Below are 16,196 nucleotides of genomic sequence, written 5' to 3'. Positions count from 1 at the left end.
GGCAACACACAGATTTACCCCAAACTCTTGGATGGACATAATTTGGTAGATAGCACAGAAAGAGAAAACACTTTTAAATACATGTTTTGAGTGAGTTTCCCCTTTGATGCTTATTACCTACAGAAGAGAAGACTAGACCGTCCACAAGCTTTTACTGAGATGAGGAAACAGGGTTTCTTCACCCCAAATCCTTCCTAAGCTTTTTCTTTTTTCTTTTTTTTTAAAATTTATTTAATTTATTTATTTTGGCTGTATTGGGTCTTCATTGCTGCGCGCGGGCTTTCCCTAGTTGCAGCGAGCGGGGGCTACTCTTCGTTGCGGTGCGCAGGCTTCTCATTGCGGTGGCCTCTCTTTGTTGCGGAGCATGGGCTCTAGGCACGTGGGCTTCAGTAGTTGTGGCATGCGGGCTCAGTAGTTGTGGTGCACAGGCTTAGTTGCTCCGCGGCATGTGGGATCCTCCAGGACCAGGGCTCGAACCCGTGTCCCCTGCATTGGCAGGCGGATTCTTTTTTTTTTTTTTTTTTAAGAGATATTTACAATATTTTTTTTCATACTCAGTCTTTAAATTTATTTATATTTATTTTTTTGGCTGTGTTGGGTCTTCGTTTCTGTGCGAGGGCTCTCTCCAGTTGTGGCGAGCGGGGGCCGCTCTTCATCGCGGTGCGCGGGCCTCTCACCATCGCGGCCTCTCCCGTTGCGGAGCACAGGCTCCAGACGCGCAGGCTCAGTAGTTGCGGCTCACGGGCTTAGTTGCTCCGTGGCATGTGGGATCTTCCCAGACCAGGGCTCGAACCCGTGTGCCCTGCATTGGCAGGCAGATTCTCAACCACTGCACCACCAGGGAAGCCCCCTTCCTAAGCTTTTTCATTAATATTTTTTCAAAACATTCATTGATTTTTTTCTTATTATTATACAATATATGCTTATAGTAGAAAATTGGAAACTATAGGAAACTATAAAATGAATCCATAATCTACCATCCACTCACTTTAAGAACTTCCACAGGCCCTCGACATGCCTATCATATGATGCCCCCCATAACATTAAAATACACCCACATCCCACATTGATGGTTATCGAGATGAGTTGAAATTGTCTAGTTGAGATAATGTCATATTTTGGAGACTTTTGATTAAATGTTTTTTCATTTTAATTTTGCCTTCTTAAAAATTTTGAAGCCAATATATTGTGTTTTCCACATCTGAAATATTTTTTTCTTCTTTTTTTAAATTTTATTTTATTATTTTTTTATACAGCAGGTTCTTATTAGTTATCTATTTTATACATATTAGTGTATATATGTCAATCCCAATCTCCCAATTCATCCCACCTCCACCTCCCCAACTCCCCCTGCTTTCCCCCCTTGGTGTCCATATGTTTGTTCTCTACATCTGTGTCTCTATTTCTGCCTTGCAAACCGGTTCATCTGTACCATTTTTCTAGATTCCACATATATGCGTTAATATAAGATATTTGTTTTTCTCTTTCTGACTTACTTCACTCTGTATGACAGTCTCTAGATCCATCCACATCTCAACAAATGACCCAATTTCGTTCCTTTTTATGGCTGAGTAATATTCCACTGTATATATGTACCACATCTTCTTTATCCATTCGTCTGTCGATGGGAATTTAGGTTGCTTGCATGACCCAGCTATTGTAAATAGTGCTGCAATGAACATTGGGTGCATGTGTCTTTTTGAATTATGGTTTTCTCTGGGTCTATGCCCAGGAGTGGGATTGCTGGGTCATATGGTAATTATATTTTTAGTTTTTTAAGGAATCTCCATACTGTTGTCCACAGTGGCTGTATCAATTTACATTCTCACCAAAGTGCAAGAAGGTTCCCATTTCTCCACACCCTTTCCAGCATTTGTTATTTGTAGATTTTCTGATGATGCCCATTCTCACCGCTGTGAGGTGATACCTCGTTGTAGTTTTGATTTGCATTTCTCTAATAATTAGTGATGTTGGGCAGCTTTTCATGTGCCTCTTGGCCATCTGTATGTCTTCTTTGGAGAAATGTCTATTTAGGTCTTCTGCCCATTTTTGGATTGGGTTGTTTGTTTTTTTAATATTGAGCTGCATGAGCTGTTTATATATTTTGGAGATTAATCATTTGTCTGTTGATTCATTTGCAAATATTTTCCAACATTCTGAGGGTGGTCTTTTCGTCTTGTTTATAGTTTCCTTTGCTGTGCAAAAGCTTTTAAGTTTCATTAGGTCTCATTTGTTTATTTTTGTTTTTGTTTCCACTCCTCTAGGAGGTGGGTCAAAAAGGATCTTGCTATGATTTATGTCACAGAGTGTTCTGCCTATGTTTTCCTCTAAGAGTTTTATAGTATCTGGCCTTACATTTAGGTCTCTAATCCATTTTGAGTTTATTTTTGTGTATGGTGTTAGGGAGTGTTCTAATTTCATTCTTTTACATGTAGCTGTCCAGTTTTCCCAGCACCACTTATTGAAGAGACTGTCTTTTCTCCATTGTATATTCTTGTCTCCTTTGTCATAGATTAGTTGACCATAGGTGTGTGGGTTTATCTCTGGGATTTCTATCCTGTTCCATTGATCTATATTTCTGTTTTTGTGCCAGTATCATATTGTCTTGATTACTGTAGCTTTGTAGTATAGTCTAAAGTCAGGGAGTCTGACTCCTCCAGCTCCGCTTTTTTCCCTCAAGATTGCTTTGGCTATTCAGGGTCTTTTATATCTCCATATAAATTTTAAGATTTTTTGTTCTAGTTCTGTAAAAAATGCCATTGGTAATTTCATAGGGATTGCATTGAATCTGTAGATTGCTTTGGGTAGTAGAGTCATTTTCACAATGTTGATACTTCCAATCCAAGAACATGGTATGGCTCTCCATCTGTTTGTGTCATTTTGATTTCTTTCATCAGTGTCTTATAGTTTTCTGAGTACAGGTCTTTTACCTCCTTAGGTAGGTTTATTCCTAGGTATTTTATTCTTTTTGTTGCAGTGGTGAGTGGGATTGTTTCCTTAATTTCTCTTTCTGATCTTTCATTGTTAGTGTATAGGAATGCCAGAGATTTCTGTGCATTAATTTTGTATCCTGCAGTTTTACCAGATTCATTGATTAGCTCTAGTAGTTTTCTGGTGGCATCTTTAGGATTCTCTATGTATAGTATCATGTAATCTGCAAACAGTGACAGTTTTACTTCTTCTTTTCCAATTTGTATTCCTTTTCTTTCTTTTTCTTCTCTGATTGCTGTGGCTAGGACTTCCAGAAGTATGTTGAATAATAGTGGCAAGAGTGGACATCCTTGTCTTGTTCCTGATCTTAGAGGACATGCTTTCAGTTTTTCGCCATTGAGAACGATGTTTGCTGTGGGTTTGTCATATATGGCCTTTACAATGTTGAGGTAGGTTCCCTCTATGCCCACTTTCTGGAGAGTTTTTATCATAAATGTGTGTTGAATTTTGTCAGAGGCTTTTTCTGCATCTATTGAGATAATCATATGGTTTTTATTCTTCAATTTGTTAATATGGTGTGTCACATTGACTGATTTGCGTATATTGAAGAATCCTTGCATCCCTGGGATAAATCCCACTTGATCATGGTGTATGATCCTTTTAATGTGTTGTTGGATTCTGTTTGCTAGTATTTTGTTGAGGATTTTTGCATCTATATTCATCAGGGATATTGGTCTGTAACTTTCTTTTTTTGTAGTATCTTTGTCTGGTTTTGGTATCAGGGTGATGGTGGCCTCGTAGAATGAGTTTGGGAGTGTTCTCTCCTCTGCAATTTTTTGGAAGAGTTTGAGAAGGATGGGTGTTAGCTCTTCTCTAAATGTTTGATAGAATTCACCTGTGAAGCCATCTGACCTGGACTTTTGTTTGTTGGAAGATTTTTAATCACAGTTTCAATTTCATTACTTGTGATTGGTCTGTTCATATTTTCTATTTCTTCCTGGTTCAGTCTTGGAAGGATATACCTTTCTAAGAATTTGTCCATTTCTTCCAGGTTGTCCATTTTATTGGCATAGCGTTGCTTATGAGCAACGCTCATAAGAGCGTAGTAATCTCTTATGATGCTTTGTATTTCTGCAGTGTCCATTGTAACTTCTCCGTTTTCATTTCTAATTTTGTTGATTTGAGTCCTCTCCCTCTTTTCATTTATTTATTTATTTATTTATTGGCTGCACTGGGTCTTCATTGCTGTGCGCGGGCTTTCTCTAGTTGCGGCGAGCGTGGGCTACTCCTTGTTGCGGTGTGCGGGCTTCTCATTACGGTGGCTTCTCTTTGCTGTGGAGCATGGGCTCTAGGCCCGCGGGCTGCAGTTGTTGTGGCACGTGGGCTCAGTAGTTGTGGCTTGCAGGCTCTAGAGCGCAGGCTCAGTAGTTGTGGTGCACAGGCTTAGTTGCTCTGTGGCATGTTGGATCTTCCTGGACCAGCGATTGAACCCGTGTCCCCTGCATTGGCAGGCGGATTCTTAACCACTGTGCCACCAGGGAAGTCCCTAAAGTCTACTTTATCTGATATGAATATTGCTACTCCAGCTTTCCTTTGATTTTCATTTGCATGGAATATCTTTTTCCATCCCCTCACTTTCAGTCTGTATGTGTCCCTAGGTCTGAAGTGGGTCTCTTGTAGACAGCATATATATGGGTCTTGTTTTTGTATTCATTCAGCAAGCCTGTGTCTTTTGGTTGGAGCATTTAATCCATTCACATTTAAGGTAATTATTGATATGTATGTTCCTATTACCATTTTCTTAATTGTTTTGGGTTTGTTTTTGTAGGTCCTTTTCTTCTCTTGTGTTTCCCACTTGGAGAAGTTCCTTTAGCATTTGTTGTAGAGCTGGTTTGGTGGTGCTGAATTCTCTTAGCTTTTGCTTATCTGTAAAGCTTTTGATTTCTCCATCAAATCTGAATGAGATCCTTGCCAGGTAGAGTAATCTTGGTTGTAGGTTCTTCCCTTTCATCACCTTAAATATACCGTGCCACTCCCTTCTGGCTTGTAGAGTTTCTGCTGAGAAATCAGCTGTTAACCTTATGGGAGTTCCCTTGTATGTTATTTGTCATTTTTCCCTTGTTGCTTTTAATAATTTTTCTTTGTCTTTAATTTTTGTCAATTTGATTACTATGTGTCTCGGCATATTTCTCCTTGGTTTTATCCTGCCTGGGACTCTCTGCGCTTCCTGGACTTGGGTTGCTATTTCCTTTCCCATGTTAGGGAAGTTTTCGACTATAATCTCTTCAAATATTTTCTCAGGTCCTTTCTCTTTCTCTTCTCCTTCTGGGACCCCTATAATGCAAATGTTTTTGCATTTAATGTTGTCCCAGAGGTCTCTTAGGCTGTCTTCATTTCTTTTCATTCTTTTTTCTTTAGTCTGTTCCACAGCAGTGAATTCCACCATTCTGTCTTCCAGGTCACTTATCCATTCTTCTGCCTCAGTTATTCTGCTGTTGATTCTTTCTAGTGTATTTTTCATTTCAGTTATTGTATTGTTCATCTCTGTTTGTTTGTTCTTCCATTCTTCTAGTTCTTTTTTAAACATTTCTTGCATCTTCTCGATCTTTGCCTCCATTCTTTTTCCAAGGCCCTGGATCATCTTTACTATCATTATTCTGAATTCTTTTTCTGGAAGGTTGCCTATCTCCACTTCATTTAGTTGTTTTTCTGGGGTTTTATCATGTTCCTTCATCTGGTACACAGTTCTCGGCCTTTTCATTTTGTCTATCTTTCTGTGAATGTGGTTTTCGTTCCACAGGCTGCAGGACTGTAGTTCTTCTTGCTTCTGCTCTCTGTCCTCTGGTAGATGAGGCTATCTAAGAGCTTGTGCAAGCTTCCTTGCACAAGGAAGGGAGGGACTGGTGGTGGGTAGAGCTGGGTGTTGCTCTGGTGGGCAGAGTTCAGTAAAACTTTAATCTGCTTGTCTGCTGATGGGTGGGGCTGAGTTCCCTCCCTGTTGGTTGTTTGGCTTGAGGCGATCCAGCACTGGAGGCTACAGGCTCTTTGGTGGGGCTAATGGCAGACTCCGGGAGGGCTCACGCCAAGAAGTACTTCTGAGAGGTTCTGCTGTCAGTGTCCTTGCCCCGCAGTGAGCCACAGCCACCCCCCGGCCTCTGCAGGAGGCCCTCCAACACTAGCTGGTAGGTCTGGTTCAGTCTCCAATGGGGTCATGGCTCCTTCCCCCTAGGTCCTGATGCACACACTACTTCGTGTGTGCCCTCCCAGAGTGGAGTCTCTGTTTCCCCCAGTCCTGTCAAAGTCTTGCAATCAAGTCTCGCTAGCCTTCAAAGTCTGATTCTCTGGGAATTCCTCCTCCTGTTGCCGGACCCCCAGGCTGGGAAGCCTGACGTGGGGCTCAGAACCTTCACTCCAGTGGGTGGACTTCTGTGGTATAATTGTTCTCCAGTTTGTGAGTCACCTATCCAGTGGTTATGGCATTTGATTTTATTGTGATTCCATCCCTCCTACTGTCTCATTGTGGCTTCTCCTTTGTCTTTGGATGTGGGGTATCTTTTTTGGTGAGTTCCAGTGTCTTCCTGTCAATGATTGTTCAGCAGTTAGTTGTGATTCTGGTGCTCTCACAAGAGGGAGTGAGCTCATGTCCTTCTACTCCACCATCTTGAACCAATTTTCACTTCTGAAATATTTTTGAGAGTTGTTGTAAAGTCTATAGGCCGCAGGCACTGTGCCTGTTGTGACTAATGGATACAAGGCCCTGCTTAGTGAAAAATATTGTTAATGTTAATATTTAAGAGTATATCTTATCAGTCTCTCAATATATATAAATTTTTCACTGTTAACTTATATGGCCCATATAGTTTTACTTATTTATTTATTTATTTGTTTATTTATTTTTTGGGCGGCGTTGGGTCTTTGTTGCTGCGTGTGGGCTTTCTCTAGTTGGGGCAAGCGGGGGTTACTCTAACTTGCAGTGTGCAGGCTTCTCACTGTGGTGGCTTCTCTTGTTGTGAAGCATGGGCTCTAGGTGCACAGGCTTCAGTAGTTGTGGCACGTGGGCTCAGTAGTTGTGGCGCACGGGCTTAGCTGCTCCGCAGTATGTGGGATCTTCCCAGACCAGGGATTGAACCAGCATCCCTGCATTGCCAGGCGGATTCTTAACCACTGCACCACCAGGGAAGTCCTATAGTTTTATTCATTTATTTATTTAATAAATTCTATTTATTATTTATTTATTTATTTATTTATTTATGGCTGCATTGGGTCTTCATTGCTGTGTGCGGGCTTTCTCTAGTTGTGGCGAGCGGGGGCTACTCTTTGTTGCAGTGCACAGGCTTCTCACTGTGGTGGCTTCTCTAGTTGTGGAGCATGGGCTCTAGCCACGTGGGCTTCAGTAGTTGTGGCTCGCGGGCTCAGTAGTTGTGGCTCGCGGGCTCCAGAGTGAAGGCTCAGTAGTTGTGGCACATGGGCTTAGTTGCTCTGTGGCATGTGGGATCTTCCCAGACCAGGGCTTGAACCCGTGTCCCTGCATTGGCAGGTGGATTGTTAACCACTGCACCACCAGGGAAGTCCTATAGTTTTAAATACTGTTTTTCCTACTGTGAATGGTTCATCCAGCATTTCCCAAATGGAGATTGGGGACAGAGGTCTATTGTGCCTTCAGGACTCTCTCTCTCTCTCTATAATGCAGACACATACACACACACTATCCAGGCTGCAGCCTCTGAGTGCAGGTTCTGGAACCACAAACCTGTGAGGTAGAAAGGCGTAGAGATAGCTCATTTCCCTTAGTCCTGCATTTCACAGAAGAGGAAACTGAGGCCTGGTGAAGTGACTTGCCCCAGGTCAGTGGGTAGTTAGTGCCAGAAGCAGACTCAGAATTGAGATCCCTGGCTAGATAGGGGTGAAGAAGCCACTGTTTGCCTCGGGTGCCCTCTGCCCATGTTTCAGGGCTGGCTCCCCCCTCCATGGGCACCCTGCTCTGGTGCTCTGCACTGCCATAGCCCTCCCATGCCCTCCCACTTCCTACAGCTCCCGGGGCTCTTGCCCTGATTTCCCCATCCAAACTCACTCGGCTGTTTTCCCCTCATTGCATATGTGTCATTGTCACAATGCTGCATAAGCAATTAATTTACAAAGTGTTAGTAAGTTAAAATTTTTCTTCTAATGGTATAAATAACAGTTGCATATGGGAGAAAATTTGAGGAAAAAAAGAAAAAAGAAGCCCATAACCATATCACCCAGAAATGATCATTGTTAAAATGTTGTTGCACAATAAATACAAATAAATAGAACCAATCATTGAGCAGCTGTTCTTTTTTAAAAAATGTCAAATATCTGATATACAAAAATTATTATTCATTCATTCAATAAATATTTATTAAACACCTACTATATGCCAGACACTGCTCTGGGTTTAGGTATATATTAACTGACAAAATAGTCCAAGTCCTTGTCCTCAAGGAGCTACCTTCTAGTGAGGGAAGATAGACGATTAACTAGGAAATATAAAATAGGTTTGGTGGTGTTGAGTACTATGAAGAACAAATGAAGCAGAGTCAGGGAGATGGAGAGGGTGAGGGGTGTTGCTTTGTGTAGGGTGATTAGGAAGCCCTCTCTGAGAAATGACATTTGACAGGGTCCAGGAGGGAGGGAGAGAGTGAGTCCATGCATTCAACAGATATACATCGAATGATGTTTTAGACACTGAGTATACATCAGAAAATAAGAGAGACTTTCCACCCTGGGCCATGGTCCTTCTCTTTACTGCAAGACACCTGCTCTATTCTACCCAATGGCTTGAAGACTGAATTGTTCAGGAAGGGAAGGTTGAGGAAAAGCCACACTTAACATTTTAATAAAGACTTCAAAGGTCTAAAATTAATCAACATCTACCTTCCTCTTATATAAGAAGACAGGCTCAACTTTCTCTGCTCACCAGTCCTATCTTAAACCTTCACCATTTTTTTTTTTTTTAGTTCATCTTGCTGGTTTTATTTTGCCAAAGTAATCATTATCATTAAAAATGGTTTTAAGTAGTCATTATTTGTTTAGATTTATTCATATGTTTTCTAAATGACTACTCACGTTTTCTTGCATCTGACTATTTCCTTCTAAGGTTCAGTTTTCTTCTTAGGTACATGCTTCAGAAGTTTCCCTAATAAGGGTCTATAGCGAATTCCCCGGTGGTCCAGTGGTTAGGACTCCGCATTTCCCTGTGAAGGCGTGAACTAAGATCCCACAAGATGTGTGGCGCGCCCAAAATAAATAAATAAATAAATAAATAAATAAATTTTAAAGGCTCTATAATGGTTAATTCTGTTTTTGTTTGTCATCTGAAGATATCTTTTTAAATAATTTTATACAATTTCAAAGTTACTTTCTGAGAATGGATACATGCATATGTATGGCTGAGTCCCTTTGCTGTGCACCTGAAACTATCACAACATTGTTAATAGGCTATATTCCAATATAAAATAAAAAGCTAAAAAAAAAGGCACTTTCCACTTACAGTTATTGCAAAATATTGGCTATATTCCCCGTATTGTACAATACACCCTTGAGCCTATCTTACACCCAATAGTTTGTACCTCCCACTCCCCAACCCCTATACTGCACACACACCCCTGCCACTGGTAACCACTAGTTTGTTCTCTGTATCTGAGTCTGTGAAGATGTCTTTAATTTGTCCTTCTTTTTAAAGAATAACACCTATTATTCAGATATAATTCACATGCCAAAATTCACCCTTTTAAAGTGTGCAATTCAGTGGTTTACAGAGTTGTGCAACCATCACCATGGTCTAATTTTAGAACATTTTCATCATCCCCAAAAAGCTGTCACTCCCCATTCCCCTCTCCCTCCAGTCCCTGGCAACCACTAACCTACTTTCTGTTTCTATGGATTTGCCTATTCTGGACATTTCATGTATATGGAATCATGCAATACGTGTCCTTTTGTGTCTGACTTCTTCACGTAGCATAACATTTTCAAGGTTCCTCCATACTGTAGCATGTCTTAATACTTCATTTTTATGGCTAAATAATATTCCATTGTACCATTTTATTTACCTATTCATCAGTTGATGTACATTTGGGTTGCTTCCATTTTTTAACTATTATGAATGATGCTGCTATGAACACTTGTGTACAGGTTTTTGTGTAAACCCATGTCTTCAATTCTCTTGGGTATATACTTAGCAGTGGAATTGATGGTTCATATGGTAACTCTATGTTTAACTTTTTGAGGATCTGTCAAATTGTTTTCAGCCGCAGCTGCACCATTTTACATTCCAAAGAGCAATGTATAAGTGTCCCATTTTCTCCACATCCTCATCAACACTTGTAATTTTATTTTCTGCCATCTGACTGGGTAGGAGGTGGTATCTCATTTTGTACATCCTATCTTGTGAGTTTGTTTTAACACAAACTGTAGCATACTCTACACCCACTATACACTTGCTTTATCCATTTAATTTTGTGGAAATCATGTTCATATGTGCAAAACTACTTATTCTTTTTCGCTGGCTTCATGGTAACCCATTGTATGAATGTGCAATTCTGCTACTGGTCATAGACTTAACCAGTCCCCTACTGATAAGCTCGCTGTTCTATTTTTTTCCCCCAATCTTTTGTTATTACAAAAAGTGCTGCAATGGCTGCCTCATATTCTCTTCTTCACATGCAGGAGTTGCCTGTAATGATCATTCCTAGAAGTGGAATTCTAGATTAAAGGGCATGTGCATTCTTTTATTTTTATAGGTATTGCCAAATTGATTTCCATAGAGAGTGTACCAATTTATACTCATCAGCAATGTGGGCACATGTTCTTTAAATGGACCCAGGATCATAAGATCAAATTTCTGAAGCTAATGTATTCTTGGTATGTACTCTTGTGTGGGCCAACTATTGAATCACTTCTTTTGAGGGGCTTGGGGATAAGGACACACCTTATATGGAGCTTTCCTTGGTTAGCAGTTCCCAAGGAGGAGGTAGACCCTGAAGCGGGTTTGTCTTGGAGCTCTAGCCACCCTTCCTTGGTGGAACAGTGGGGACTCCCTGAAGATGCTGGGCAATATAATCATTTGTTCATTTATTCCTTCTATCAACAAATATTTATTGAAAGCCTCCAACGTGGTGCTAGATGCTAGGATGGAATGGAAACAAAATCAGACCAGATACTCCTTGCATTGACGTTTTCAGGTTCTTGAAGGGTAGCAGACATTAACACAACTAAGAGTAAGGTAACAAACAGTGAGTGAAATGTATATCATGCTACTGGAGCCTGTAGCAAGGGTCTGAGGGTCAGCAAAGTGTTCCCAGAGGAAACAGGTTTGAATTGAGATATGAAGGATGAATAAAAGACTAGCTAGAGGGAAGTCTCTTTTTCTTTTGGTGGAAAAAGCATGGTTAACACATAAAGAAAGGAGGTAATAATACCAACCTCATAGGGTTGTTATGAAAATTAACTTAAATAATTTATGTGCTGTATTTAGCAAAATGCTTAGCATGTCTGTTACTTGGAGAATGCTTATTTTGTTTCCACTGTTCCATTCAGTCATGAGGAATATTAAAATTCCAGACCCCCAAGCAAAGCACTGCCACCCTAATTATGTTCTTACTTCATTTTTCTCAACCAGCCAGTTCTCCCTCTTCCTCCATTTTTGGGCTCCCAAGCACTGCAGTACATCTATAACAGTCCACCTTAGAAGCTAATAAGATTAATAACTACCACTTATCTTGCCCTAATCTACACTAAGTACTTTACATCCATTATTTAAGCTAATCTTCATAACAATCTTTGTAGGTAAGAACTATTACTACTCCCATTTTATAAATGAAGAAACCGAGGCAAGCAGAGCCCAAGGACAATACTTAGCAAATTGCAGAGCAGGATTCAAACTCAAGTCTGACTAATTTCTAACCACTACCCTACCATGACTTGGGTTGCTAGTTATCTTTCTTAGGTCTTGTTTACCCAACCAGGTGACAAGCTTATTTTAGGATAAGAACCCGCCTTTATACTTTTTAGTAAAGCAAGAGCTAATATTTATTAATCATCTACTATGTGACACATACTTTACATGCATTATTTCAAATCCTCACAACAACTCTTTTATATATTATTTCCCCCATTTTACAGATTAGGAGACTAAGGCTCAAAGGGATTAATTAACTTGGCCAAGGTGGTGGAGACAGGACAAGAATCTTGATATAGGTAGGCCCGATACCTACCCAGAGATGATGGTCAATAATATTTGTAGTTGATAGATGGGAAAGCACTGGGCTATATTCACCCAAACTCTGGTTGTTTCCATCTGGCATGATGTTTAGACAATGGCAGTGAATATCGGGGACGGAATTGTTGGAGAGGTGCCCATCTCTTCCTTTGAGTTATGTGAAAATAAAATTTTAGAGCTCCCAATAAGCAGAGCCCAAAGGGTTATTGTGGAATTCCTGTTTTCACTCACTGAACATAGTCTACTGTGAGCAAAGTCCCTCACTGGGAGTTTTGCAGTAGAGGATACAGATAATTTTAACACATACACAATGTTTTCTATGTGCCAGGCACCATTCTCAGTGCTTTATGTCGATTAACTCATTTAATTTCCAGGTGAGGACTGTTATTATCCCATATAATAACTGAGGAAACTAAAGTACCTAAAGGTTAAAGGATTCGCCCAAGGGCCCTAACAAGCAAGGGTGGGGGACACCGGGTAATGTGATTTCAGAGCTGGAGCCTCTCCTAAATAACAGTGCAAGAGAAGAACCACTGAGTCCAGCGAAAAAAGAGACGAAATTCTAGTACAATGAAAAGCCAAAAATTCCTGAGGGCTGAGTAGAAAAGTTAATTTCAAAGTGCCTGCCTGCCTGCCTGCACGTCTCTATCTCCAACGTTCTCTCTTCCCGCCTTTCCAGCCCCTCCTTCTCTGACAGCAGACAGAGCCAGGAAAGTAGGTTAAAGGTCGCAGCCGGGATTTGGCTCTTCCCGACACATTCTGTCCCTTTCCCGCAGAGCGAGACGAGGGAGCTCCTGGATTGTCACTCGTCCAGTCCAGGCACGCGGAACCGACAGTCCTAGAGCTCAGTGGACCTGCTAGAGTCACCAGCCCCCGAGCTTTGGCCCTCTCCCCTCCTCCTCCCCAGAAGGAAGGCAGTGAAACCACCGACAGCCTTCCGCGTGGACGTTCCTCCCCAGGGGCCTCCCCACTCCCAGCGTGTCCCCAGCACTCTATTTCCCGAGATCCGCCATTGGGTGCTCTCACGACAGAACATCGACATTTCTTGGGCTGGGAGGGTGGTGCTTAATATGGCTTCCCTGCCCCCAAATCTGGGCATAAAGTTGGACTGTGACCTCCTAGCTCTTTGGTTCAATCGCAAAGCATCCTCAAACTTCATTTAGTGGCCACATTTTAGACGAGGAAACTGAGACTCAGTGCGTGCAAACAGACTCACTCAGCCACATGCAATTAAGCGCAGGCACCGGGGCCAGGTGAGTAATTCACATTTTCTTAATGTGACAAACTCATAGAAAACGGAATTTATGTCGTAAAAAGGTCTCACCATTCCAGAGATATCAATGGCAAATTAAACCTCAGGACTTGGAGGCTGAGGGGGTGGCGTCTGGAATCCTCGTACCTCTAGGAAGTGAAACAAAGTCGGCTTTTCAGTCCCTGGAATGGAGAAAACTGGGAGCAGAGGGTAGGGTGGAGGTCTGAGGCCCTCTGACAATCTGTGCTTTGTTGAAATCTCCGGTGAAGAACCCATCCCCCGCCGCCCGGATTTCATCCCATACAATATGCGGGCCCTTGGATTGGGGCGTCTCAGGTGTATTTTCCACCGACTTGGTATGAGGGGAAAATGACCTGATTCCTTCAAAAGTTTCCTGCAGCAGGAAAAGACAGTCGAAGTTAACCCGCACGTCTACTCCCATTGCCCACCTCAATGACTCAGAGCCGCAGGACGTGTGTTTTTCGAAACAGCCCAGACCACAAGCACAAAGAGCCACTCCGGACCCCAGACCGCCCCCGCCTAGGGGCGGGGCGGCCGTCTTGCGTGAGTCAGGGCTCCAGTGCGCGTGCGCGGGCTTCGGGCCGTACCGCGACTATAAGTGCGTGGTGTGCGTCCTATTTCGCGCTTTGCTGCGGGCTGAGCTTTTGTCTTCGGAGAGGCGTTTGGGTTGTCGTCTCGCGCTGCTGGTTGGCCGACTTTCCTTCCGACTCCGCACTACCAGATATTACAGCGAGCGGGCCACTCACGGCCCTTCCTCCTGGAGGTGAGCGGCCCTGTGGGCTTCCCGGCTGCCCGCCCCCATCCCCTAGGCTGCTTGCGCCGCGCGCCGCCTGGCAATCCTCGCCTGGGACTACGCTGCCGGGAGCGTCCCGCCTCGCTTCGCCGCCACCCGGGGCCCCACTCAGCCGCCCAGCCCTGCTTTCTCGCTAGCGTTGGGTTATAACCCCATGCCGTGCCCTCCCAGAGCACCCTTAGCATCTCCTTACTGTCACAGCCCTTGGCGGGTTGCTGTAGTAACCGCCTGTTTTCTTGCCTGTCGCCCCTGGACTGTTAGGCGCATGAGGGCCGGGTTTGTGTCTGCAGGGCCTCCTCCGGTGGCCTTAGTACCTTCCAAGGTGCCTCACACGTTGTGGGTATTCAAGGTGTGCTTGTTAAGTAGGTGAACTTGATAGATTTGACTCCCTTAGAATTATTTTGACTTTCAAAAAGTTTATGGTTAACTCGAACCTGACTGAGGTGTGAGGGAGACTTCGAGGCAGGTTGCTTTTGCTTTCTCAAGGGCGTCTTCTTATATTCCCACCTCCGCCCACCCTCACCCAAAAGGACTGGGTTTTTACTTCAGGAAGGTTTCTGGTCCCTGGACTGTGGAACAGGGATTGTGCATACCCGACAGGAGAAGTAAAAGTTTTAAGGAATGCTCTTGAATTAGTACAAGAAGCTAGACTAGTTCCCCAGCCATGGAGTTTACAGTGTAAATATACTTGGAGATTCTGCTGTGGTCCTTGTCCCCCTGGCTGGCTGAGCCTTCTGCTTAGCTCCAGGGTCAAGGTCAGAGGCACGCATATCCCAAAAGGCTGGAGATTAACCTCGCTCTCTTTCCTCAGGATCCAGAGGCCTTCCAGAAGCAGAAGGCAGCTCTACTGCTCTACAAAGGAGTGGGATCCTTTGAGCCATGAAGCATATGCTGAACCTCTATCTCTTAGGTGTGGTGCTGACCCTGCTCTCCATCTTCGTTAGACTGATGGAGTCCCTGGGGGGCTTACTGGAGAGCCCATCTCCTGGGAGCTCCTGGACCACCAGAGGTCAACTAGCCAACACAGAGTCCCCAGGGGCCTTCCAGACCATCCATCCGGAGGGGTGTGATAAGACCTCCCTCCACCGGCTGTAACCTTGGAACACTGGCCTAAATACGTCCAGCTGTGCCAGTTCCTGGGTAGGCAAGCTCAGCATCAGTGTTATCAGAGAACTAACTGTCACTAGGCCCTTGAAGGGCCTCTCCACCTGCATACTCCTTGCTCTGGAAAAAGCCTGTTTAATACACAGATATGAGTGGGTCGCCTGTGGCTGTGGAATGGAGTGATCTCACTCTTCTCCCCAGTCCACCATATGCTTTGCTGTCCTTGGCAGCATGGCTCTGTCTTCTCTTAGATGGGGACTTGTGCTGCAACTTCCGCTGTTGGGAGATCGTGTTATTTTCAGCCCTACTTTCTAAGCATCTGCCAAGAGTTCCTTTGTGCTTGGGTGTCTTATGGTCAGTTTATTTGGTGTTAAGTTTCTCTTCCATGAGAGCTCCTCTGTGTGCTGATAACAATTGAAGAGGTTTGTGGGTTGGCTATAGGAAGGGGGAAGGTGGAGTATTCTATGTCCCATTCTCATTGTTTTACATTTTTAAGTCACTCCTCGAACATAGCATGTATGTGTGTGTGTATTGGTCTGAAGAGGGCAGTGGGATGACAGCATCTGCTCAGGACATGGGCATTTTGGCCACCGTGTGGCTTAAATAAATTTTTCTAATGAAATAAAGTTGAATGTATATTTCTACAATGTGTCTTGTTAACTTCTGCCCTTGAAATCAGTGGTAGGGAAGGGTCTTAATTCGCAGATCTGAGGTTTCACATCTTAAAACTTTGGAGCAGGAAAGTACATAAAATGCTTTGTTTAAAATATAAAGTAGGGATTTCCCTGGGTGGTCCAGTGGTTAAGGCTCTGTGCTCCCAGTGCAGGCATCATGGGTTCGATCCCTGGTCGGGGAAC

At 43.2% G+C, this 16,196-nt stretch overlaps 2 protein-coding genes across 2 annotated transcripts in view; one reads left to right on the top strand and one right to left on the bottom strand.

Annotated features, from left to right (window-relative positions):
- IMPDH1 (inosine monophosphate dehydrogenase 1) overlaps positions 1–13,943 on the bottom strand; it is a 60,501-nt gene extending 46,558 nt beyond the window's left edge. The window contains exons 1-2 of the mRNA XM_057550311.1: positions 13,871–13,943; positions 13,494–13,570 (exon numbers count right to left, since the gene is read on the bottom strand). The gene's annotated coding sequence lies outside the window, so the exon portion shown is untranslated. The remainder of the gene's footprint in view (positions 1–13,493; positions 13,571–13,870) is intronic.
- A 72-nt stretch (positions 13,944–14,015) lies between these two features.
- Positions 14,016–15,983, top strand: HILPDA (hypoxia inducible lipid droplet associated). Its single transcript, XM_028165223.2, is given in 3 exon segments — positions 14,016–14,205; positions 15,047–15,262; positions 15,265–15,983. Coding segments are annotated over 2 exon segments (189 nt in total). The 5' UTR covers positions 14,016–14,205; positions 15,047–15,114; the 3' UTR covers positions 15,306–15,983.
- The last annotated feature ends 213 nt before the right edge of the window (positions 15,984–16,196 follow it).

This window comes from Balaenoptera acutorostrata, chromosome 7 (genome assembly GCF_949987535.1).
Source record: "Balaenoptera acutorostrata chromosome 7, mBalAcu1.1, whole genome shotgun sequence".
Taxonomy (NCBI): Eukaryota; Metazoa; Chordata; class Mammalia; order Artiodactyla; family Balaenopteridae; genus Balaenoptera; species Balaenoptera acutorostrata.
The sequence above is the reverse complement of the archived record's forward strand: the minus strand, read 5'-3'. Positions and strand labels throughout refer to the sequence as shown.